A 22515-nucleotide genomic window follows, 5' to 3' on the forward strand; every position below is an offset into this window, starting at 1 on the left:
GGGACAGTAATTAAAGCGTGAGCTGTGCTTTGTGTCCTCTGCCTGTGCTTGGGGCTGTAGGGGTGAAGGGGGCTCCCCTCCGTGCCTGCTCCCCATGGGGCAGTGGGCAGAGGTGACCTCTTGCACAAGCTCTCTTCCTCTGCCACAAACAAGGGCCCGAGGAGCATCCCAGGGGGAATTCTGCTGCTGGGAAGTGCAGGGCTGCAGTTCCTGCTCCCTCCCTGCAGCGAGGCCATTGAGAGCTGGGAAGTGGATGCTGACCCCAGGCAGCAGCCAGCCCCATCCCGGCCAGGGTCAGGGGTTTAACGGGCTCAGGGCACGGAGAACCAAGGGAGGTGAGAGCAGCGCCCGGCACCGAGACAGCACCGAGCTGCGCCCGCTCTGCTCCTCGTGCACACCAGAAACCAGGGAATGCGGCTGCTCGGGGAGGAAGCTGAACGCTCCCGTCCACAGCCGGCGCCTCCTGCGAGGCCTGGGAAGCACAGGTGGGAGAGCGTCCGGTTGCTCCTGCGCTCAAGAGCAGCCCCACGGAGGTTTTCCTAAAGCTCCCTATGGAGAACCCCAAAGCAAACCCAGCTCGTGGATGCCCCAGCCCAGCTGCTCCAGGAGAAGCAGCACAGGGCAAGGGAGAGCTGGAACTGAGGCCCCAGCCGGACATTGCAGGGGCTCAAACCCATCGCCATCACCACGGCACGAGGACCACAACGGCTTCCCCTTTGCCGCAAGACCGAGCAAGCACCAGGCTCCGGCCGGCAGCAGGAGCTGTGGAGCAGGGCCATGGGGGGTGATTTCCTCCCTAGCAAGCCGCAGTTCATCACACGGACGCCCCCCAGCTGAGCCCAGCTCTTACCCCCCGGGGCTCTTCCACCCCTGCCCTGCTGAGGAGGTGGAAACCCCTGTGGGGGGGTCCCACAGCCCTGGGTGACTGCGGTTAAGGGGGGTGCTGCAGCAGAGGTGATGCTGAGCTCGAGGGGAATGGACAGGAAAAAAACCAACCCAAACCCCCGAAAAACAAAGGGAAAAGGTCCGTGGAAAGCTGCGAGGGCAAAGGAGGGAGAGGCAAAGGAGGCCGGGGCTGGCAGCCTGGGTGCTCCCTGCGCCCTGCTGCAGGCAGAAAGCCCCAGAGCTCGGGGTCTGGCTCTTGCGTGGATTGAATCCATTGGGGGCACCGGGACCCTCTCCCGGGCACAGAGTGGGAACCCCCAGCCCAGAGCGGGTCGGAGCTCCCTGTGTCGTGGTTCAGGTGAGCCCAGAGACGTGCGTTCGATGCGAGGGGTTTCCCTGCTTTGGGGTTTCCCTGCTTTGGGGTTTCTGTGTCACCGCGTTCTCACCAAACCGAGCCTCAGAAAGGGCCTGAAAGGCTTCAAGAGACCCAGGAAAGAAAGTGCCGCGGGTCACAGCTGAGGGGGAGCAGGAAGGGAGCGAAGGGCAGAGCTCACCCTGACCCCAGGATCCCAGCCTGGTGCGGGCGGAAGGGACCCTGAAGCTCATCCAGCTCCACCCTGTTCCCTTCGCTTCCCATTCATTCCCATCCCTTCCAGGCTTCCAAGGGGTGTTCATGCAGAGCCGCTGCCAACCCTCTTGCACAATAGTTCCCTATTGTTTCCCCGCTCCTCTCCTGCAGTTCCCATCCTTCAGGACCTCCCATGTGTTCCTGAGCCCCATGTTCTGATATAAATACATCTGTGCACAAAGAGGAGGCTGCTGCGTGGACGGAAACAACCACCCATTAGGGAGGAACATCTCCAATAGCTGCTCCCACTGCTCTCAGCCCAGTGGCACATGGAGAACCTGCCTCCAGGAACGGGGCACTGGCAGCTGGATCCGATGCTGATGATCCCTGGAATAACACCAGTGCCAGCCCTGGACTCTACAGGAGCGAGCTGGGGATGGACAACGGGGCTGACCTGACAACAGCCAGATCCTGAGCTCCAGCAGCCCAGGGGCGCTGCCGCCTCCTCCCTTTGGGTGCCTTCCCTAGGGAAGAGCCCTGCGATGCCGGGAGGTGCCTCCTGCATGGATGGACTCTGCTCTGCAGGACCCACACTGGGGCAGCCCCGGGATGCTGCTGCTGGGCTCGCGGGTGATGCTGTTACCTGCCTGCATCCGGCAGAAACATCTTCCTGCCGTCCTATTGATCCCTGTCAGTATCCCTAATCCCCTGTTGAGGGTTCTGAGCCCGACCGGTGCTGGCCTTGAGGCTGTGCTTGCACTTTGCTTACCTTTACCTCTCAGGTGCTTCTGCCATCCCTTGATTGCCAGCGGAGGGTTTCATTGGCACCACAGTAAAACATGGGGCAGGTCCCCCCCGTCCCGTTTGGAGGGTGAAGTGGTTGTGGAGGATTCCAGAGAAGGGGAAAGGGGGGGTTATTTTCCTGTTGCTTAGAAACCAGGTTCTGTTCCGCATGGAAAAGGCTGTGATGCTTCCTGAGCAGAGCCAGACCGTGTTCCACAGGACACAGGGAGAGGCAAAGCTGTGCTGGGAGCTCATTGCCCCTGGGGGAAAAGCAGAAGGACTTCCAGTGGTGCAGGTCAGCAGGGCACGGGCTGGTCCCTGGTCCTTGCTGGTCCCTATTTCCTGCTGGGCCCTGTTTCCTGCTGGGCCCTATTTCCTGCTGGGCCCTGGTCTTTGCTGGTCCCTATTTCCTGCTGGTCCCTGGTCCTTGCTAGTCCCTATTTCCTGCTGGTCCCTGGTCCTTGCTGGTCCCTATTTCCTGCTGGTCCCTGGTCCTTGCTGGTCCCTATTTCCTGCTGGTCCCTGGTCCTTGCTGGTCCCTATTTCCTGCTGGTCCCTGGTCCTTGCTGGTCCCTATTTCCTGCTGATCCCTGGTCCTTGCTGGTCCCTGGTCCTTGCTGATCCCTGTTCCCTGCTGGTCCCTGCTTCTGCCTGTTCCCAGCTCGGATTCCAAGCTGTGAGCCCCAGGGGTTCAGCCTGGGAGCTCCGGGCAGGTTTCACCAGCAGCTGCCCTGGCAGGAGCTCATCCCGATCTCTGCATCCCTAGAGCTGATCCCACTGGGAGGGAGCTGTTTCCACGTTCTTGGATGTGAGACACAGGACACTGAGTGCCGCTGTGAGAGAGCGAGGATTTCACATTGGCCCGCTGAGGGACAGCAGCTCAGCAGGGCCTGGGGTGGGAGGGAGCGCATCCTGCCATGGCCGCGCAGCCCGGCATGACCCCCCCGCTGGGGCTGGTGCATGAACCCGTGCCGAGCGCTGCTGAGGTCCCGGTGCTCCGAGGGGAGGCTGCAGCAGAGCAGCTGCTCCGGTCCCCACTGCCCGAACAGGCAGAACCCCCCCCAGGAGACGCTCTTGGATGCAAACGAGCTTCCCGGGGCCCTGCACAGCCCCGGCGGGCCCCGAGGTGGGAAACCACTGGGAAATCTGAACCCCTTGGCAGGGAACTCTAATCCCGATTTTCACCGTAAGCTACTTACGGACATCTGGGATGTGCCTGAAAGCCTCTGGTTTCCCTGCTGCTGGCAACAGCCGCCACCGGGGCACGAGGATCCGATTTAGTAAATGATAATATTTCATGGTAATCCCTGGACAATCAAAGGATAAGATCAGGACTAAGCCATGGGACAGACGCTGGTGTGCTCCAAGCCCCTGTGTCCAGCCTGGCTTTGAGCACTGCCAGGGATGGGGCCACCACAGCTTCTCTGGGCACCCTGTGCCAGCGCCTCAGCACCCTCACAGGGCACCAGCTCCGGGATCGCACGTTCACCACGCAGTAACAATCCCATTCCTCTCACTGGGGGCATTCGGCTCCAGCCGTTCCCTGTGGCTCCAGGGAAACTCTGTCGGTCTGGAAAAGACAACGCAGACCGGGCTGTGCTCTACTCCAGTGAAGTGCTCTGATGGCCACGCTCACATCTGGCAAACACCACCTCATTCTTGTCCTGCTGCATTGCCTAGGCCGGGCTGGGCAGAGCATTGGGCAACATGGACAAGGGGGAAGCATCCCTGCCCGTGGCAGGGGTTGGAACTGGATGATCTTAATTAATCCCTTCCAACCCAAACCCTTCCATGATTCCAGGTCTCCGCTGGGCAGGAGCTGCAGGGATGGGGCAGGCGGATCTTGCCATTGTCACCTCTTAGAGAGGGGCAGAACGGCAGAGCAGGGGCAGGGCAGGGGCAGGGCAGGGGCAGGGCAGGGGCAGGGCAGGGGCAGGGCAGGTTCAGTGAGGGCTCTGCGCCCACAACCAGGAGCCTGCCCCAGGTCCGTGCTGAGCCCGTGCTCCCTCGGGAGCAGCTTGAGCCCTGCCCGTGTGACCGTGACTGAACCCCAGCCCCGGGCAGGACCGCACCAGCCCCGCGCCTCCAGGACCCGGCTCCCAGCATCACCCCGCGCCGGGGCGGACGCGCACCGAGAGCTCCAGGGAAACAGCAGTGAGAAAGGGGGAAAAGCCCGGAATCACGAGTGGGAAAACCTCCCTTAAACCCCTGAGCCTGGAACCCCTGCGTGCGGCCCCTGCTGCTCCCCACAGCGTCACCAGCAGCGCTCCAGCCCCGCGCCATGACCAGAGCTCCTGCTTCAGCTGCTGCCGGGAGCCCCGCTGTTTTCGGCCGTTCCAGGGTCAGCTCCAGAGGAGCTCCGGGCGCCCATCCCTCAGCACGGAGCCCCTGGGATGCACCATCAGCCCAACTGCCCCTCTCCCGCCCTGCGACTTCCACAGGGCTGCCAAAGCAGCAGCGTTCCCCCCTGTGCCAGGTGCTCCGAGGTTCTCCATGGGCAGAACTTTCCCATCTTCAGGAAACAGAGCAAAAAGAAGCCCGAAAGGACAGATCCCAACCACTGCAGGTGCTTCCCAGCGCAGAGCTACGACGAGGCCACACAGGAGATGGTTTAAGTCACTTTTATCAGGGTCAGACATTCCAACAGCGTTTGACACAGGAGCTTTCTTACAAACAGGTCATGCTCATGGTGAGGGACAAAACTGGATGCACAGAGAGTGGGGGAACAACCCCAGCACCCCCAGGTACAACTCCCCCCACAAGCTGCCCGGGCTGCACGCAGAGGGCTCACACACATCTAACATGAGGGGTACGTACACACAGGGGCCTGTCCTCGGGGGCTGCAGCCTTTAGAGCAAATGAAGAGGCAAGAGAAAGGGAGCGGAGGGAAAAGCCACGGAGGCTGCAGAATTCCACAGCAGGCAGTGATGCCCTGCAGCTGCCCCAGGGAGCGGGTGCTGTCCTACCCCCCTGCTCCTGCTGTGCAGGAGCTCGTGTCTGTGCCACGTGTACAAGCACGGGCTGAAAGAGGAAGTGCTCTCGGGAGCTGCTGTGCTGCTGTTGGGAGGAAATTGCTCTGGAACAGCCCCTTTGGCACTGCACTGAGGAGAAGTGCGGAAAGGCCGAGAAATAAAACCAGCCTTGATGCTGAACAAAGGAAAGAGCCAAGGGGTGGGAAGGGAAAGAGGGATTGGGGTTAAAAGCATCCCTGACACCAAACCCTGGGCACAGAGTGGGGGTTTCAAGCAGAGGAACAATCAGAACGTTTGTACAGTTTCTAACTGAGCCTGGTACTGGACCCCAGGCACCCCTGGTGATGTGAGCACACCGGGGTCCCACCTGTCCCAGCACCTAAAGAGGGGTCAATAGAACCCTCAGCACCACCAGCACCAGTGCAGCTCATGCATGTGATGGCTCTTGGGGGCTGGCGTGCAGCTGGGAGATGAAACCACACCACAGCTTTGCAATTTGCAAGGATGGAGGAGGCCACTCCTGGTGGTATCCCCTGGAGACACTGAACTCCGGTACCTCCTGGAGAACACCAGCAGTGCCCTGGCTTCACCCCAGACGGGTGCAGTGGCTCTGAGCTGCACAAGAACTCTGCCTTCAGCCACAGGACAGACACATAACCTCTGTCTGCCGCTGGCAGCTCCTACCAGGCCTGCTTGGCTGAAGGGGGGAGCATCACATGAAGCTTTAAGTGATGCACTCATGACCTAAAGGTCTAGGTCTTTGCCAGCCCAAAGTTAAAGGTAAGGGGAGATGCATCCTTCCAAGGCCGCATCTCCCCAAAGCTTCCAGCTTTGCCTAAGAGAGGAAATGCAGGAGGCCCAGTAAGAGCTGACATTTATTCAACGCTAACACCTAAAGATTTACAGACTGACGAGGAAGCCTGCTCCCCTCCGAGCCGGCAGCACATACCTGGGCCCCTCAGTACTTCTTGACGCTGTAGGGCAGCCCCAGCACAGGCTTGGCCCGCGGGAAGGGGGGGGAGTTCCAGACGGCGGAGCTCGTGCGCCGCAGGTACCGGGGTTTGCTCTTGTAGAAGATGTCCTGGAGCTGCAGGCTCGGCATCGTCCCGAACACGGCGTCCACGCTGGGCGGGTTGTAGTAGAGCTGCAGCACGGCCTGGTTCAGCTGGCTCCCTGCAGCGGGGCACAGGGGGAGCTGAAGCCCTCGCGGCCCTGCTCACCCCCCCCTCATCGAGCCCGGAGCACAGACAGGAGAAATCACAGAATCCCAACCGGGTTTGGGTTGGAAGGAGCTTAAATCACCCAGTCCCACCCCCTGCCATGGCCAGGGACACCTCACACCAGCCCATGTCGCCCAAGGCTCTGTCCAGCCTTCTTTGGGCAGCCTGTGCCAGGGCCGCACCACCATCAAATCCTGGCCCCAGTTCAAGCCAAGAGATTCACCACAGGTCCCTCGGAGAGGGAATATTGTGTATTGATTTCAAGAGACAGGGCTCTGCAGCCCTCCCTCCATGCACATACCGGTACTGTCCCCAGAGCAGGCTCAAACTGAAACAGGGGAGACCGAGATGAGCTCTGAGGCAGAAGCTCTTCCCTGGGAGGGTGCTGAGGCGCTGGCACAGGGTGCCCAGAGAAGCTGTGGCTGCCCCATCCCTGGCAGTGCTCAAGGCCAGGTTGGACACAGGGGCTTGGAGCAAGCTGCTCCAGTGGAAGGGGACCCTGCCCGTGGCAGGAGTTGGAGCAGCTTTAAGGTTTCTTCAACACAACCCAAAACCATTCCAGGGTTCTCAGTTACACTGGGGTAGGTGACATCATGGCATTGAGCATTTCAGAACCAGAACAACCCCAGTCTGGATCCTGGTCCCTGCCATCTGGCAGAACTTTGCTTTTTAAAGCCAAACCAATGTCAAAGCGGGCTCAAGGCCAGAGCAGCAGCTCACAGTCATGCGTTTCAAGCCAGCAGCCCCCTTAAGGCAGTTTTAAACAGCATTTGCTCCCCAACACTGCTGTAAGATCATCCCCACGTGGCTGAAGAGCCCCTGGCTCTGCACTCCAGCCATGCTGCTGGAGACCACTGCATTTACCCAGTGCATGCACCAAGAGGACCTGCTCCAGCTCTTACACCAGCTCTTACTGCCCACTGGAGCAAAGCTTGGAGGCTCTGGGACAGGTACCAACACGTACTTGAGGCCCAGGCAGGGATGGGCTTGCGAGGCTGGCTTTCGTCATCAGTGGAGTCATCACTGTTCACATCCATCCCATAGCTGGTCGAGGCCACCACGGGCGGCTTTGGACACTTGGGGCCCTGTGGAGTCATCTGGTAGGAGGCGCAGGCAGGCGAGTTCTGCAAGACAAGCGTGTGCCCAGCTGTCAGAAGCAGCAGCACCGCATCGCTCCCGGCGCTGCAAACACCGCAGTGTCCCCGCGCTGCCCTGGAATTGCAAGTCCTGGGCTCTGGCACTTCCAAAGCTCTCACCAAGAGCTCGCCCCAAGCCCTGCTGCAGTGAAGGGATTGCACTGCTCCTCCTGTGTGGCCAGGCTGCTCCATCAGCCCTGTGGGACGTGACCACACCGGCTACGGATGCTTCCAATATACCCAAGTTCCCTTCCATTCAATCAAGGCTTGAAGGGAGCTGTTACATCCTCAGAGCTGGAGCTGAGCCGTGGGCCCTCAATGCTCTGCAGCTTCTGAGCTTTAACACTATGACTGGTTATGACCACATGGAGAACCCGCCTGCAAAGCGGGGGACAAGCTGCTGTCGTTTTTATGGGGAGAGCATTACTGAGAAATGCAGGTGGCGAAGGTTCACCACCCATGAGACACGTCTCTGGAGTCGGGCTGAGCTTTCCTCCCCCCCAGGAGGCTCCTGATGACTTTCTGTCCATTCACATTAACTCAGATTTGCTGGGCTTGCATTTAAGGTCACAACACGGAGCTTTGCAAGGAGATAAAGACCCAGGGGGTTGGTTTCAGTGGGGAAGCCTCCGCGCTCAGCGGCGGGTTTGGCCCCGGGTCCATCAGCAGGGCCCCAGCCCAAGGCTATTCCCCAGCCTCTGCTGCCACCCCGTGGCTGGTTTCAACCTTGAACCTCAGCAGCAAACCCACTCCCATCCTCTCCCTTCCTTCTGCCTGCGCAGCTCGCTCAGGGTTTCAGGAGCAGCAAACCGCAACAGCCGCTGCCTCATCCCGACAGGGAAGCCCTGGGGACCGCTTGCCGCTGCTTCCCTTCCCTCCTTTCACTCCCCAAAAGCCACTTAAATGCTCAACACCAGCAGGAGTCAACCTCAGGTGACCAGGAAAGCAGTTTACAGAATCCCTTTGCTACCGAAAGGGGACAGGAAAAGCAGAGGGTCAAAGTGCTTGGAGCAGTGTCAGGGCTGGGCTCCTTCCCTGCTGTCATCCCACAAGGAATCTCACTGGGGAGCAGAGTTACCTGCTGCTGTGTTAGGGCTGCCTTGCCAGACTGCTGCTTCTCTGCCAGCTTCTTCTGTTCTTGCTCCTGCCTCTTCATCTCCGCCAGCCTCTGCTCTTCCTGCTGGGAAGCCAACACCACAAGTCAGCCAAGCAGCCAGGCACCAAGCAAGCCATGCTCTTAACCCGGGGGGGCATTATTTCTGATATCCAAAAGAATATCCAAGCATTTCAGTGCAAGTCTCTGCCCTGGTGATGCTCAGGAGCACGTTGAGCACGGAGCAGACAGCAAACAACCAACACAGAGGTCCGAGCTTTCCTCGGCAAGTGGCACAAACAGAGCAACACTCCCACTTCAGAGCAGGAGCTGCCTTCCTCTGACAACAGTGACCTCATGCTTTGAGGAGCTTTGCACCAATTGTGTCTTCGGGGTATCAGCACTGACAGCAGCTGCCATCTGTGCTACAGGGGAGTTTTTCAATACCTAAAGGGGCCACAGGAAACCTGGAGAGGGGCTTTGGCCAAGGGCCTGTGGGGATAGGCCAAGAGGAATGGCTTGAACCTGCCAGAGGGGAGACTGAGATGGGATCTCAGCAGCAGGGATCTCAGCCAAGGCACCAGCACTGCCCCTTCACCACCAGGCAAACCCTCCTGCTCAGTTACTGAGGGCTGGCCCCAGGGCTGCAGAAGACCTGGCAGAGGTTGCTCCTGTGCTCTGCTGAGGGTGGCACAAACACGAAGCAGAGGTGGAGCTTCTGGAGAGCCTGGCATCAGTTACTGTTTGCTACCAAGAGAGGTACAGATGCACCCAGCACACACAAGCTGAGAACCTCCCTTCGGTTCAGTGTGTGTCACCTGTCCTTTCCTCCAGCAGTGATGCCATGCAAAGAGAGCCAGCCTGCCTCCCAGAGGGACGGGGGGACATCTTTGCCCAGCTCAAATGCAGTAGGGCCACAGCACCCATCAGGGTTCTCAATAGCTGCACAGCTGAGCTGCCCCCAGCAGGAACAGCTCCTGCAGTCAGATCCACGTGGCTCTGCCCATCCACAGCGAGGGAGCACTTACTTCTTTCTTCTCCAGCTCCTTCTGGAGTCTCAGTTTAGCAGCCAGCACCTCCTTCTTCAGGCGGGCAGCCTTCTCCTGCTCCCGGAGCCTGAGGGCCAAAGCAGAGCATTACCCTCACAACCAGGCCGGGGCACGCTCTCATCCCGAGCCTGCACCAACCCCTTGGTTCCTCACAGCTTTTCAGGGCGCTCCCACCAGAGCTCCTGCATTACTGAGCCCAGAATGTCTTCTGGCAGCTCAGGACCAGGACATCGTGCTGCGAGCACAAAGTAGCTCTTCACTGCCCGAGTGTGTCTCTGTTCCTGCTGCTGTTCAAAGCCCCAGCACAGAATTCAGTGCGTGAGTGGATGTTGTCTTACTTTTCTGCCTGGATCCTCTCCTGTTCCTTCTTCCTCTCCAGCTCTCTCTCTGCAGCCAACTGCTTTTCCCTCTCCTGTTCTGCCTGTCTCTGCTCAGCAATCTTCCTGGCACGTTCCTGCTCCTCTTCCTTCCTCTTCTGCATTAGCTCTTTGTGCCGACGTTCCTCCTCCTCCTGGTAAGCCCAACAAGGCAGTTACTCAGTGTACAGGAACTGGCTCTGGCACAAAGGAGCAGGAGCAACTTATTCAACCCAGAGCCTCCAGTTCCTATTGCTGCACAGTGGGGAAACAACTTGGGGCTGAAGTCCCAAGTGCTTTCAAGGGAGGTGCTATTTCAGTGTTGGCCTCTCCCTGCCCACAGTGGACCCCAAAGGGCCTGGTGGCCACCACAGCCCCATCTCTGGGACACAGGTTTCTAGTGCAGAGATCTTCATCCTGTCAATCACAAATTAGGGTCTTTAGTGAGACTGTCCAGAACTGGAGAAGGAACCTGGGTCACCACTGACAGCTCACAGCACCCTGGCAGGAAAGGTGGGAAGCACAACACCGTGGAGGGCTTCCAGGACAGAGGCTCTGCACCTCCCTGATCTGCACTCAGCTGGCTCTTGTTAGCCCTCCTGTTGCAGGGGCTGTGGCCATTCCACCTGCACCAGGACGAGGGGCTCCAGCACAGACCTGCTGCAGGGCTCGCTGTCTCCTGGCCTCCTCCTCCTGCCTTCGCCGGGCCTCTGCCTCCTCCATCTTCCTGGCAGCTGCTTTCTTTTTGATCTTCTCCTCTGCCAGCCTTTCCTCCCGCACCTACAACACAAACACACACAGACACACGGAGCCAGCTGAGCACCCGGCCTTGGGTGAGACTGCCCTGTCCCTGGGGAGCACCACAGCAGGATGCAGAGCTCCCATCCCCTCAGGGGGCCAAAGCTTCTTCCTTTGCCACCAGGAGCCAATGGGACCTGCACTTGATTTGAAAGGGCAATACTTGGGGCAATGACCTTTTCCATGGCCACAGGAAGAGCTGGGGTATCGCATTCTACACCTCATACCACAAAAGCCATCACAACGTATTCTCAGAACCGTGAATAGGAAAAGCAGATGGAGATAATTGAAGCAGACAAAGGACTGCTCTGCTTGCATGTGCAAATTGCCTCAAAGTCTCAGACCCCAGAGAGGGGCTGGAGGAAGTGGTTTATTTTCACCTCTTCCTCTATTAGTCAGATGAGAGAACAGCTTCAAGACCAAGCCTCACGGCCATTAGTCTGCTTTAGCTACTGGAAGTTCTCTCATCTAACGGAGCCTTAATGAAGCCCATTTAGAGAATCACAGTTCTGGAAAATCAGGGTTTCAGCTGCTGTATCCACGACAAGGCAGCCACTCAATCACCCAGCTTCTGGAACGTTCTTTATCCCACTATTCTCCAGCTCATTCTCTGGATCTCAAGCAGCCTCAGCTCCTCTCTCTCCACAAGGCACATTTGCATGGCATCACCTCACTCAGCAGAGCATCTGTGCTCCCCAGTGAACTCTGCAGTGCGCTGGGCCTTACCTTCTCTGTCTTCTCATCAAACAGAGCTATCTTCTGCTCAATCCGCCTCTTCCTCTCCTCCTCCATCTGCTCTGCCCGCTCCCGGGCCTGCAGCACCTTCCGCAGGCGCTCCTCGCGCTTCCTGCGGGACACAGCCCAGGCTCAGCCCTGCAGCCCAGCCACCGGAGCTCCTTACACACACACGAGCCCACAGACACGGCTCGGGGGCAGCAGGGCCTTCATACGGCACCATTAAACACCAGGGGTACTTTTAAGCCCCAAGACCGAGGACCTGAGACAAGAAGCAGCGGCCAGGATGGTTTCACTTGTCGTTAGCCCTCCCAGTGGAGAAAAGAGCAAACACTTTGTGGAGGCAGAGCGAGGCAACTTGTGCTGCCTGCACGGTGTGTGCAGGAGGAGAGACCTGGCCCTGGGGCCCTGCAGGCGCAGGGAGCAGCCCGGCCAGGGCAGAAAGCCAACACTCACAGCTTGGCCTCTTCCAGTCGCCGTTTCTTTTCCTCCTCCAGCTTCTGTTTCCTCAGCTGCTCAGCCTGCTGCTTCTTCCTCAGAGTCTCCAGCTTCTGCCTCTCCTTTTCCTGAGGTGGAGTGAAATGAGATTATACTCCTGTGACAGAGCTGCTTTCTACCTCACCTTGCCCAGGTTAAGCAAGGGCCTGGAGATAACACCAAGGAACTGCAGCCAGAACCCAAGGATGCTGCCAGCAACCCCGGAGCAGAGCCCAGGTAGCCAGTGATGTGGTCATGTGCGCTTGGGAACAGATGCAATGGAAAACAAGGCTGTGGTGTTAATCTCGGAGAAGCTGGGAAGCTGAAAAAGAAGCATCAGCTCCTGAAGGCCAGGCAGCTTCCGCAGGGACTGCAGGCAGCTTCCCCAGGGACTGCAGGCAGCTTCCCCAAGGACTGCAGGCAGCTTCCCCAGGGACTGCAGGCAGCTTCCCCAGGGACTGCAGGCAGCTTCCCCAGGGACTGCAGGCAGCTTCCCCAGGGACTGCAGGCAGCCAGCACTGAGGCTTGTGCTGGTAACCACCAGAAAAGCAGTGCTGATGCTTGGCAGTGCTGGTGCTTGGCAGTGCTGCCAACTCCCTGCAGCGTGCTGGGACAGAGCCTGCTCTAGGAAACACCTTGCTTGCCCCAAGTCAGAGCTCCGGTGCTGTCCCTGCCTCCCACAAAGCTTCCTCTCATGGTGAACCACCACCAGCTGGAGTGCTCACAGCTCCTTTCAAGCCCCACCTGTCAGGCAGGCAAACCCAGGGCATTCCTGTCCTTCTGCTAAGCAGTCCAGCTAACTGAGCCTAAGAACACCCTCATTAGAAGAACACGATCCAGCCATCAGTCCAGTACAGCAAGCAGACCGAGATAAACTAATTTAATGCCAGATTTGATACTGCAGATGCCCAATTACAACAGGCCTGGTCTCAGCACAAAGCCACTGATAAGCTCGGTGAAAGGTTCAAGTGATTGCCTTGTGCTGGGCTCCACGCTGTGAGTGATTGGTGCTATTAGCATCTGAGCTGGCTGATTTGAAACTAATGCTTGTATCTTCCTGCTCTGGTGCTGTTTAGTTACATCTGGCTCCCGCATGGAAAAAGTCCTGAGGGGAAGCTGCCTGTGCTGGAATGAAACCTGAAATAGAACATCCAGGACAAACTGGCCAGAAGATCCCCTCCCGTCCCATTAGCACCACTGCCAGCACAGACACCAGCATCAGGAGGAGCACCATGAGGCTGAGGATGGAGTCCTGCTCTAATCCCTGCTGACAGACCTCTCCTCTCTGCTGCAGCACAGCAGGACTCTCAGCAGCACAACCCTGACACCTTTAAGCAACAAAAAGGTTCTGGTATCAGGTTGCCAGAAACAAGCTGGATGCAGGAAAACCAGTTCCTGCAGGATGCCCTCCTCTCTCTCCCCACTCTCCTGCAAGTGAAAACATGCTGGGTATCAGCAGTATGAGCAGCCTGTGCTCAACATGGCCCTAGGTGCATCTGTGAAGCTACACCCTTGTACCTTGTACACTGACTTCTCTTCCCAGTTAAAAGCAGGTAAGGAAGAGCGAGGGCTGCCCATCAGGGGTGGATGCAGGCAGTATTCCTCCCGCAAGTCCAGCCCATGTAATTAAACCATCATGATTTAGGACCAAACTGTCCTGTGAAAACTCCCTTTGGAAATCTAGAAGCAGATCTCAGATCCCATCCACCCAAACAACTGCTCTGTTTGGTGCACGGGGCTCCCTCTGTGATGCTGAGAACATCACTGTGGTGTGCGCAGGGCAAAGGCACCAGCTGCAAACAGCACAGGAGTGGATTTGTCTCCGCTGGTTGCAACAGTCACACAACATTAATGTTGATGCCCACTGGACTTGGACACTGGCACACTCGTCCCTCTGACCCAGCAGCCTCCCATTCAGGAGACCTGCTTCTTCCTGCTTCAAAGGTCTGAAACGGCTCAGACCATCAGCAGTTTGGATTTGAGGCATTTGCTCAGACATTTGTCAGAACAGTCCTAGAAAGGAGACTTTGGACGTGAGACTTCGGTTGTAGACACACCTCCACTGCAGCATTCAAAATCCCCTTGATTTTCGTTTCCCTGTTTTCATTCCTCACTTACTAGCTAATACCACAGGGCAATGGTACAGCAACAAAGCCCAGAGTCCAAATTAGAGCCCTTTAGCAAGCTGACTAAGCACAGTCTTGTGTACTTCATGTAAGTGTAAAGTAACCAGAGGCTGCTGTTTAAGATGGGTCAAAAAGTTTCTTTTCACATCAGCTGACACCCATCAGACCATCACATCCCAGCTTCCAGGAGCTTTGCTTACCTTGGGATCGGCGCGCAGAGGGGTGTTGTGCTTGATGAAGGACTTGATGACCCCATTCCTCCCCACAGAGCACGGTGTCATGAGCAGCTGGTTCTTCTGCACAGTGTGCAGGAACGTCTTGAACGGCCGCACAACCTGTGGGAGGAATGCCAGGGAGGACCCTCAGGAGGCGGAGGGGGAGCAGGACCCGGGGCAGTTACATCAGGGGAGCAGAGCTCTTACTTTGCTGGCTGGGAAGGTTGGGGACGGGGACTTCCTTCTCAGAGGAGAAAGCCCTCCCTCTTCTGCTTGCTGCTGGTCGTAGCGCTCATCCACAGCTCTCTTGTAGCTTGGCTTTCTCCTGGGAGAAAACCACAGCATCGTCCGTGGCAAATCCTCCATTGTCTCAAAGCCAGGTGTGAAAGAGGCCATAAAACTACCCTAGCTTCCATCCCCCTGGCTATGCACAAGGAGTCATCCAAGAGAAGATTCCCCACATGACGGAAGGTACAACTTAAATAAGATGCAGATTAAATCCCCCTTTCCTGGAGGCAGAGAAAGCCTACTGCAAGAGCCCCACAGCCATAAGACACTGAAGCCATTGAGCAACGTTTCAGTGTTGAACCTGCTTTGAACTGGGCTATGGATCTCCCAAGGCACGTCCTGACTGGAATGATGCAAACGTACCTGGCGCTCTGGGGCGGTTGCTGGGCCTCCCCACTCTTATTTAAGTTGCTTTCTGAAAGAAAACATCATTACATTGTTAGTTCTAGCAGAAAAATACCCCTTCCACAGAGCTCTGAAAGCAGATGGGATTCAGCAGCCACTGTACAGCAAAACAGCCTGCCACAAGTCCTGCACAGCACGAGCTTCCCTGCTTCAGCAAGCAGCACACAGCACCCTTCAAACCTAGACACGTCTAGACACCTAGAGTAACCCACGTTACAGCTTGCACAAACACTGCCCAGGTCACAGAATCCCAGCCTGGTTTGAGTTGGAAGGGACCTTAAAGCTCCTCCAACTCCAACCCCTGCCACGGGCAGGGACCCCTTCCACTGGAGCAGCTTGCTCCAAGCCCCTGTGTCCAACCTGGCCTCGAGCACTGCCAGGGATGGGGCAGCCACAGTTTCTCTGGGCACCCTGTGCCAGCGCCTCAGCACCCTCCCAGGGAAGAGCTTCTGCCTAAGAGCTCATCTCAGTCTCCCCTCTGGCAGGTTCAAGCCATTCCCCTTGGCCTGTCCCTACAGGCCCTTGTCCCAAGCCCCTCTCCAGGTTTCCTTTAGGCACTGGAGCTGCTCTCAGGTCTCCCCTTCAGGAGCCTTCTCTTGTCCAGGCTGCCCCAGCCCAGCTCTCTCAGCCTGGCTCCAGAGCAGAGCTGCTCCAGCCCTCGCAGCAGCTCCGTGGGCTCCTCTGGACTCGCTCCAGCAGCTCCAGACACAGAGCAACCACTTGCTTCAGAAACATGGTTCAAGCAGGCCTCCCATGCCCCGCAGCACACAGCCCTCGTCCCTCACTACATCTGTCTCCATGTGCTCCCCAGGGTGGAAAATAACTCAAGAGGCACAGAACTTCCAAACTGCTCCTCTCCTGAAGCAAACCCTCACTCCTCAAAGGTCAGGTCAGGCTCTCAAGCTGGGCAGCCAAGTGTTGAGACTGCCCAGGGCTCTGCCCCAGCCCTCCTGCGGGTACCGTTACTGCTCGTGCCCTCCTGCAGCCTCTTGCTCCTGTTGCCGGAGTGAGAGCACAGCGACATCTGGAGACTCTGTTGATCCTGCAGGAAAAGCAAAGGGGATTGAGCACAACTCACCCAGACACAGCCAGTTCCTGCTTCAAGCCCTGCTGTCACCGACAGGGACGCTGCCTGCAGAGGATGCAGCTGGCACTGGCACCCGGGCAAAGCCCTGAGCTCCAGCTGTGAAAACAGCTCGGGACAGCATCTTGGATGTTGTGTCACCACTGGGAGCACAGACACTGACAGACCCAAGTGTCTGCAACAGGGGAAGAACCCCCTAAACTGAACAAACTCAGACACTGGCACAGTCAGCAGCATGCAGGATCCTGGCAGTCACAGTTCTCCTGGTGAATGGACAGACAGGAGACAGCAGAGACAAACTACTCATGTCCTGGGTTTCTCTGGGTGCTATTCACTGCTCTCAGGCTTACACAAGTGCTGCACTGATGGGTTATGTGCCTGCAGCAGCAGGGAACGGCTTTTGCCTTCTGCTTGTGCCAGCAGCACAAGCATTAAGCCCCACACTGGCCAGCCTGCAGCACAGCAGACACCGAGGAGTTGGGAAGAGAGGAAACTTCATCCTCCCCACAGGCTTCTGGCGGCTCTTATCCTGTGCAGGAAGCATCTCACAGCCTGACAGAAGGACTCATTAATTCAAGATCAGGCCTGAGGAGAATCTACCCTTTAAGTGGCAACATCCTGGTCCTGTTTTCAGCTGTTCCTATGGACAAAGACACTGCCTGGTTGGAGAAGGCTCCAAGTCACCACATCCTCACGGCTCCCAGAGGAAGTCTGACAGAAACCAAACCCCATCTGCTTTGCCAAGAAGATGCTGACAGATGGGTCGATGGGGCAAGGTAACCGGTGACAGAGGCTGAGCTGCAAGCTGCCAGCAGCAGGGGTGTAGAAATAAAAGGTGAGGATCAAGGATAGACCTTGCTACTCTCCATGGACTGCACTGAACTGATGGGTTATCGAGGTACAGAAACAAAAAGGCCCAGCCCTGCAGTGCACTTGGGTGTGGGTTGTGTTTTTCCTTTCCTTCTCCATGTTTTCACTTTAAGCTGTTCTTCAGCTGGAACTCAGGCAAGCCAGAGATCCAGGGACACTGGAAAACCAGGATTTATTGGAACTGCTGCAGCTGCACTGACAGCACAGCCCCAAGGCACATACAAGCCTGTCCCTGTTCATACAAGTGCTTAAGGCCACAGAGCTCTGCTCCATTCATTCAGCCTTTGCTTACTGGAGGTGATTCTGGACAAAACCCCGACATGAGCCTGGGATTTCCTCCTCAGGAGGAAGGAGGGAATCGTGGAGGGATGTTTTGACCTGAAGGAGATTCACAACTTTCTGTGGTTGCCGTAAGCCAAAGTGAGAGCTGTGAATCACCTCACAGCTTGGTCAAAAGCAGCTTTAAAACTACAGGAAAACAGTGCACAACCTGCCCCTGAAAACAGCTGCCTCGACTGTGAGAAGGTGCTTTACGTGCAGAGATTCAGAATGGAAGCAGCACGAGCCAGAAAGCAGGACCCACCTGGGAACGCCAGCGATCCCAGGGCTGGTCATCAGCACTGGTAGGCCCCAACCCAACTTTAAACCCTTGTGCAACATGACAGAGGCAAAGGCGTTCTGCAGTCAGAGCTTTGAAAGCAGCCGAGCTGGTAGCACCCTACTCCAAACGCCTGTGCTGGTGCCCAGAACAAGCCTTGGCACTCATGGGCCAGATACGATTCCCCAGTAACAAATAAAGGTGGGTTCAACACGTTCCTCTCAGGAACCCACCCAAACAGAAACACTTCTCTGCTCAGATCTTACCGGCTTGGAGGGGGTGCATGGTCCAGGAGAAGGCCTATGGGAAAACACAGAGAAAAAAGGCAGGTGCATTTAATACCACCAGAGAAAGGGGAAGCCCCTTGATACGTGCAAGCAGTAAATGACACCGTAAGTCCCCCAGGAGGGATATTAAGGATGAAGAAAGAACATAAAGGATTCTCACCCAGGTTTGAGAACCGTTTCCTCTTCCTCTGGTATCTCTCCAGAGCTGGAGACTGCAGAGAAAGAAAACAAACACCGGAGCTGTGACAGGCACAGGCCAAGGCTGTCAGCAGCCCTTGGGGCTGAGGTTATCCCCTATGGGTCACGCACACACTGCACCCAAGAGCAAGAGAGAAAATGCAGCAATTGGAATGCAAGAGAGGAGGTGGTTTCAATGACAGAGGAGTTCAAAGCACTCATTAAGCACTTGCATTGAGAAGGGCTGGGCTCAGACTCAGGAGCAGTGGTTACACCCAGTGTTACTTAGGGTGAGTGCTGCTTCCTGCATGGAGCATCTGCTGGCTCAAGGGCAGCTCCAAGTGCCAGCACAGCCAGAAAAGGCTGCGTCAGGTGGTTTTTATTACCTTTGCTATATTTTTATTTATCTATTTTATTTTATTCCTCTATTTCCATCACATTACAAAGGTGCTGCTGCGCCTTCAGCCACTGCAGAGCCCCCAGGATCAGCCTTTGCACAGCCCTCACACCCGAGACCAAAGGAAGCACAAACACACGTGGGGTGCATGCACACGCCACACGCACACATGTGCATCATCACACACACATGTGCATTATCACACACACGCGATGCACGCACACTGCATGTGCACCCCCCAGACACACAGAGAACCCCCCTGCACACACACACACACACACACACACACACACACTCACACTCTGCCATCCATCAGAGTGCCCTGGGCTCACCCAGAGCTGCCCGGAGCATCCCAGCTCCTGTCCCTGGTACCAGATGTTTTGACCAGGCAGAATTGTGTCAAGCAGCACAGGGGGAGAAATAAACCCCTGACCCCCCCCAGGATCCCAGATCTGGACACATGGACCTGCCTTCACTGCGCAGGGAACCCTCAACACTGCTCCGAGACACCACAGAGCTCCAGGCTGCCCTGCTCCCAGGAAACCCCCCCAGGATGCTGCAGGGCTCTAGTGCTGGAGGAGTACTCACCCAGAGCAGCTACACTGGGGTGGAAAACCCTTCCCTGCAAAGCAGGGTACCTCTTCCGCAGCAAAGCGGGATACCCCTTCAGGAAAGGCACAAACCCCACTCAGCTGCACACCAACACCTTACACAGCATCATCTCAGCTCTGTGTGTTCTCCTTTCACAGCAGCTGCACAAAAGAGCCACCCCCAACATCGAATTGGGTGAAGAGGCTCTTTTGCATCCCCTGCATGTCAGGAGCCATTCACTAGGCCAGCATTTACCAGCTACATCTTTCCCTTGGCATGGAAAGCCAGAGCCTCTACCCAGCCCCTTGCTCTCCAGCACCAAACCCAACCCAACATTCCAGCACCACAGGAGAGCACTGAGATCAGTCTGTGCCCACTGCCTCCTCTCCTGAGGTGCCTCCACTGCACACTGTGAGTCTGGAAGACTTCCAATGCATTTACCACGTTGAGCCTCAGCATTCCCTCCTCAAGAGCAGCTCTGGCAGTTACAGCCAGGCTCTGCCCAAAGGCAGCAAACCTGTGACAGCCACCTCATGCCCCAGGAAACACACAGGCCCCCAGGAGAGCCCACAGCAGCCACAAAGCCCTTTCACCATCTTCCTCCTCCGCTTTGGGAGCTGCCACCACCATAGGAACCCAAGAAGCCTTAAAGCTGCTCTCCCAGATGATTTACAAGGCTTAACTGAGTTCACAAAGTTACTGGGTTCCCTAGGCACATCGGTCTCTTGAAGCCAGAGCACATCCATGTTTCACCCCAGGAAGATCAGCTGCACACCCAAAGGGCAGACCTAGCCCGTGACATTGCTTTCCTTCGGCAGTGGGCAGCAGCAGGCCAACAAAGAGAGCAGGGAGGGCGCAAAGCAAGCTCAGTGGTGGTGCTCACACTCACCATCGATGGAGCTGGAGATCACGGACGACGCCCGAGCCGCCTTCCTCTTGATGGCCGAGCTCCTGCGCACGCTCTCCCTCCTGCTGGCCAGGGAGTACTTCTCTGCCAGGGAGGTTCTGCGGATCAGGGAGGCTTTGCCCATGAGGCTCCTGCGCACGGAGTGACGGCTCAGCCTGGAGCCCGTCGGGGTGCTGGGGGGGTCCCTCACGTGCCGGGGGGAGGCCTTCTCAGGGCCCCGCTGGGCCCCAGCAGAGTCCTCGGCCTCCTCCAGCCGGGTCTGCTCACTGACAGTGACCGCAGCATCGGCCGCCTCCGCTGCCCTCGGCTCGGGGGCAGCCCCGCTTGCTCCCACACCGCTTGCTTCGGGGGTACAAGGGAGCAGCTGCTCGAAGGCTACAGGCACAGGCTCAGGGGGGGATTTGGCTGCACTGCTTTCCTTGGGAGAACCATCCTGAGAGCTCAGGACGATGGGTGAGGAGAGCTGCTCTGCTGCTTTGGGAGCTCTCTCCCGGAGCGGTGTCACAGCACTGATGGGATCGCTGGCATCAGCTTTCACTGAGGGAGCCTTCCTGCGTGCGTGCCGGACGGGAGGGGTCTCGGGAAGGACTTGGGAGCTTTTAGCCTGTGCCACCTGGGATCTTGTCACACGTCGAGGAGGGGAGGCGTCTTTGGCCTCAGCCATGACAAGTTCCAGGTTTTCTTTATTTTGGATCCGTTGGGAATATCGTGTGGAGGACACCAGTTTGAGACTGCTGTTCTTCCGTCTGGACAATCTAACAACACAAACACTGTGTGAGACTGCAACTGGATTCAGAAACAGAACAAAGCCCTTCCATGCACTTTAGGGAACATGCAGAGAAACAAAGCTAAAGCATCCAAGATGAGAACCCCTGAAAGCCCAATAAAACCAGAGGGAAGTGGAACTTCCTATGAGGCTACAGAAAGCCATGGAAATGCTCTTTCTCACTGAGAGAGCTGGGCTGGGTCAGCCTAGAGAAGAGAAAGCTCCTGAAGGGGAAACCTGAGAGCAGCTCCAGTGCCCAAAGGGGCTCCAGGAAACCTGGAGAGGGGCTTGGGACAAGGGCCTGCAGGGACAGGCCAAGGGGAATGGCTTGAACCTGCCAGAGGGGAGACTGAGATGAGCTCTTAGGCAGAAGCTCTTCCCTGGGAGGGTGCTGAGGCGCTGGCACAGGGTGCCCAGAGAAGCTGTGGCTGCCCCATCCCTGGCAGTGCTCAAGGCCAGGTTGGACACAGGGGCTTGGAGCAAGCTGCTCCAGTGGAAGGGGTTGGGGTTGGAGCTGGAGGAGCTTTAAGGTCCCTTCAACCCAAACCAGGCTGGGATTCCACGAGATAACGACAGGAAGAGGAAACACAAAGAGAGAGATCGGAGCCGCTGGCCCCTCGCGGCGCTCTCAGGCCGCTGGGCCGGGCCTTTAACCCGCGGAGCGCTGCGGGCAGGACATCGCCTTCGAGCCGCCTCCTGCGGCCGCTTCCCCCCCTTCCGGAAGCCGCGGAACCGGACCCCGCGCCGCAGCCGGGGTCTCGGGGTGCCGATCCCCCCCGCACCTCTTCCTGCTCGGCTCCTGGTTCTCCTGCAGGGCCGTCAGGCGCTTCCTCCGCTGCCGGCTCTTCTGCGACGGCGTCTTGGGCATCAGCTCGGGCTTGTCGCTGTAGTGGCTGCAAGGGGAGAGCGGGGCCGGGATGAGCGCGGGGCGCGGGGGGCAGCGGCCCGGGCGGGCAGGGGCCCCGCTACCTTTGGAACATCCTCTCGGCCTCCTCGCGGATCTCCGCCAGCCACACCAGGTCCACGTCGTCCACCTGCCGCAGGAGCTCGGCCAGCCGCTGGTTGCACATGGTGGGCAGCAGCGCCGTGCCCGCCGCCGCCGCCATCATCATCCGCTCGGCCGCCGCCACCATCACCGCCTCCGCCGCCATCGTCCCTCAGCCGCCGCCACAACGGCCCCGCCGCCCGCCTCGAATTCAAACCAAGCTCCGCCCCCTGCCCGCAGCGTCACGGCAGCGACAGCCTATCACCGCCGCGCCCGCCCCCCTGCCCGGCCTCCCTATTGGCTACATCGACACGGGCGCGCTCAAAATCAGCTCTGCTCAACAGTCCTTACTGCCGCGGGGCACACAGCCTGGAAGGCGGGGCTAGGAGGAGCGACCAATAGGCTGCGGGCTTTTAACTCCGGAGTAGTGATGGGCGTGAGCAGTAACCAATGAGAAGCCAGGTCGCGGGGAGCCGCGCGCTGTGATTGGTGGAGGCCCTGTTGATCTGGAGGCTGCAGCTGGGAGCCGTGTGTGCGGGGGAGCGGTGGGCAGCGCGAGTCTGGTCCGTCCCGCGGAAGGTCCCGTCCCGCGGAAGGTCCCGTCCCGCGGAAGGTCCCGTCCCGCGGAAGGTCCCGTCCCGCGGAAGGTCCCGTCCCGCGGAAGGTCCCGTCCCGCGGAAGGTCCCGTCCCGAGGAAGGTCCCGTCCCGCGGAAGGTCCCGTCCCGAGGAAGGTCCCGTCCCGAGGA

General features: G+C 58.0%; 1 protein-coding gene across 1 annotated transcript; it reads right to left on the reverse strand.

Annotated features, from left to right (window-relative positions):
- Positions 1 to 6070: 6070 nt before the first annotated feature.
- INCENP (inner centromere protein) lies at positions 6071 to 22024 on the reverse strand. The gene is made up of 18 exons (XM_061451012.1): positions 21753 to 22024; positions 21566 to 21676; positions 20000 to 20772; positions 18106 to 18157; positions 17925 to 17958; positions 16067 to 16148; positions 15065 to 15116; positions 14621 to 14738; positions 14399 to 14533; positions 12052 to 12161; positions 11587 to 11707; positions 10720 to 10842; positions 10045 to 10217; positions 9686 to 9773; positions 8643 to 8744; positions 8431 to 8442; positions 7393 to 7552; positions 6071 to 6381 (listed from the first exon to the last, which is right to left on the reverse strand). Exons 1-18 carry the CDS (start codon positions 21932 to 21934, stop codon positions 6167 to 6169), a joined length of 2643 nt encoding a protein of 880 aa, XP_061306996.1. The 5' UTR covers positions 21935 to 22024; the 3' UTR covers positions 6071 to 6166.
- Positions 22025 to 22515: the final 491 nt, after the last annotated feature.

Source organism: Pezoporus flaviventris, unplaced genomic scaffold (genome assembly GCF_033815535.1).
Source record: "Pezoporus flaviventris isolate CSIRO_AGI_PZ_B2104156 unplaced genomic scaffold, CSIRO_AGI_Pfla_v1 ptg000012l, whole genome shotgun sequence".
Lineage (NCBI taxonomy): Eukaryota > Metazoa > Chordata > Aves > Psittaciformes > Psittacidae > Pezoporus > Pezoporus flaviventris.

Bases quoted from the DNA above. Each gene is read 5' to 3' on its own strand.
- INCENP (XM_061451012.1), bottom strand. From the start codon at position 21,934: ATGGCGGCGGAGGCGGTGATGGTGGCGGCGGCCGAGCGGATGATGATG. The intron at 21,677-21,752 runs GTAGCGGGGCCC...CTCCCCTTGCAG, and splicing joins GCCGAGAGGATGTTCCAAAG to CCACTACAGCGACAAGCCCG. The intron at 17,959-18,105 runs GTGAGAATCCTT...GTTTTCCCATAG, and splicing joins GAAACGGTTCTCAAACCTGG to GCCTTCTCCTGGACCATGCA.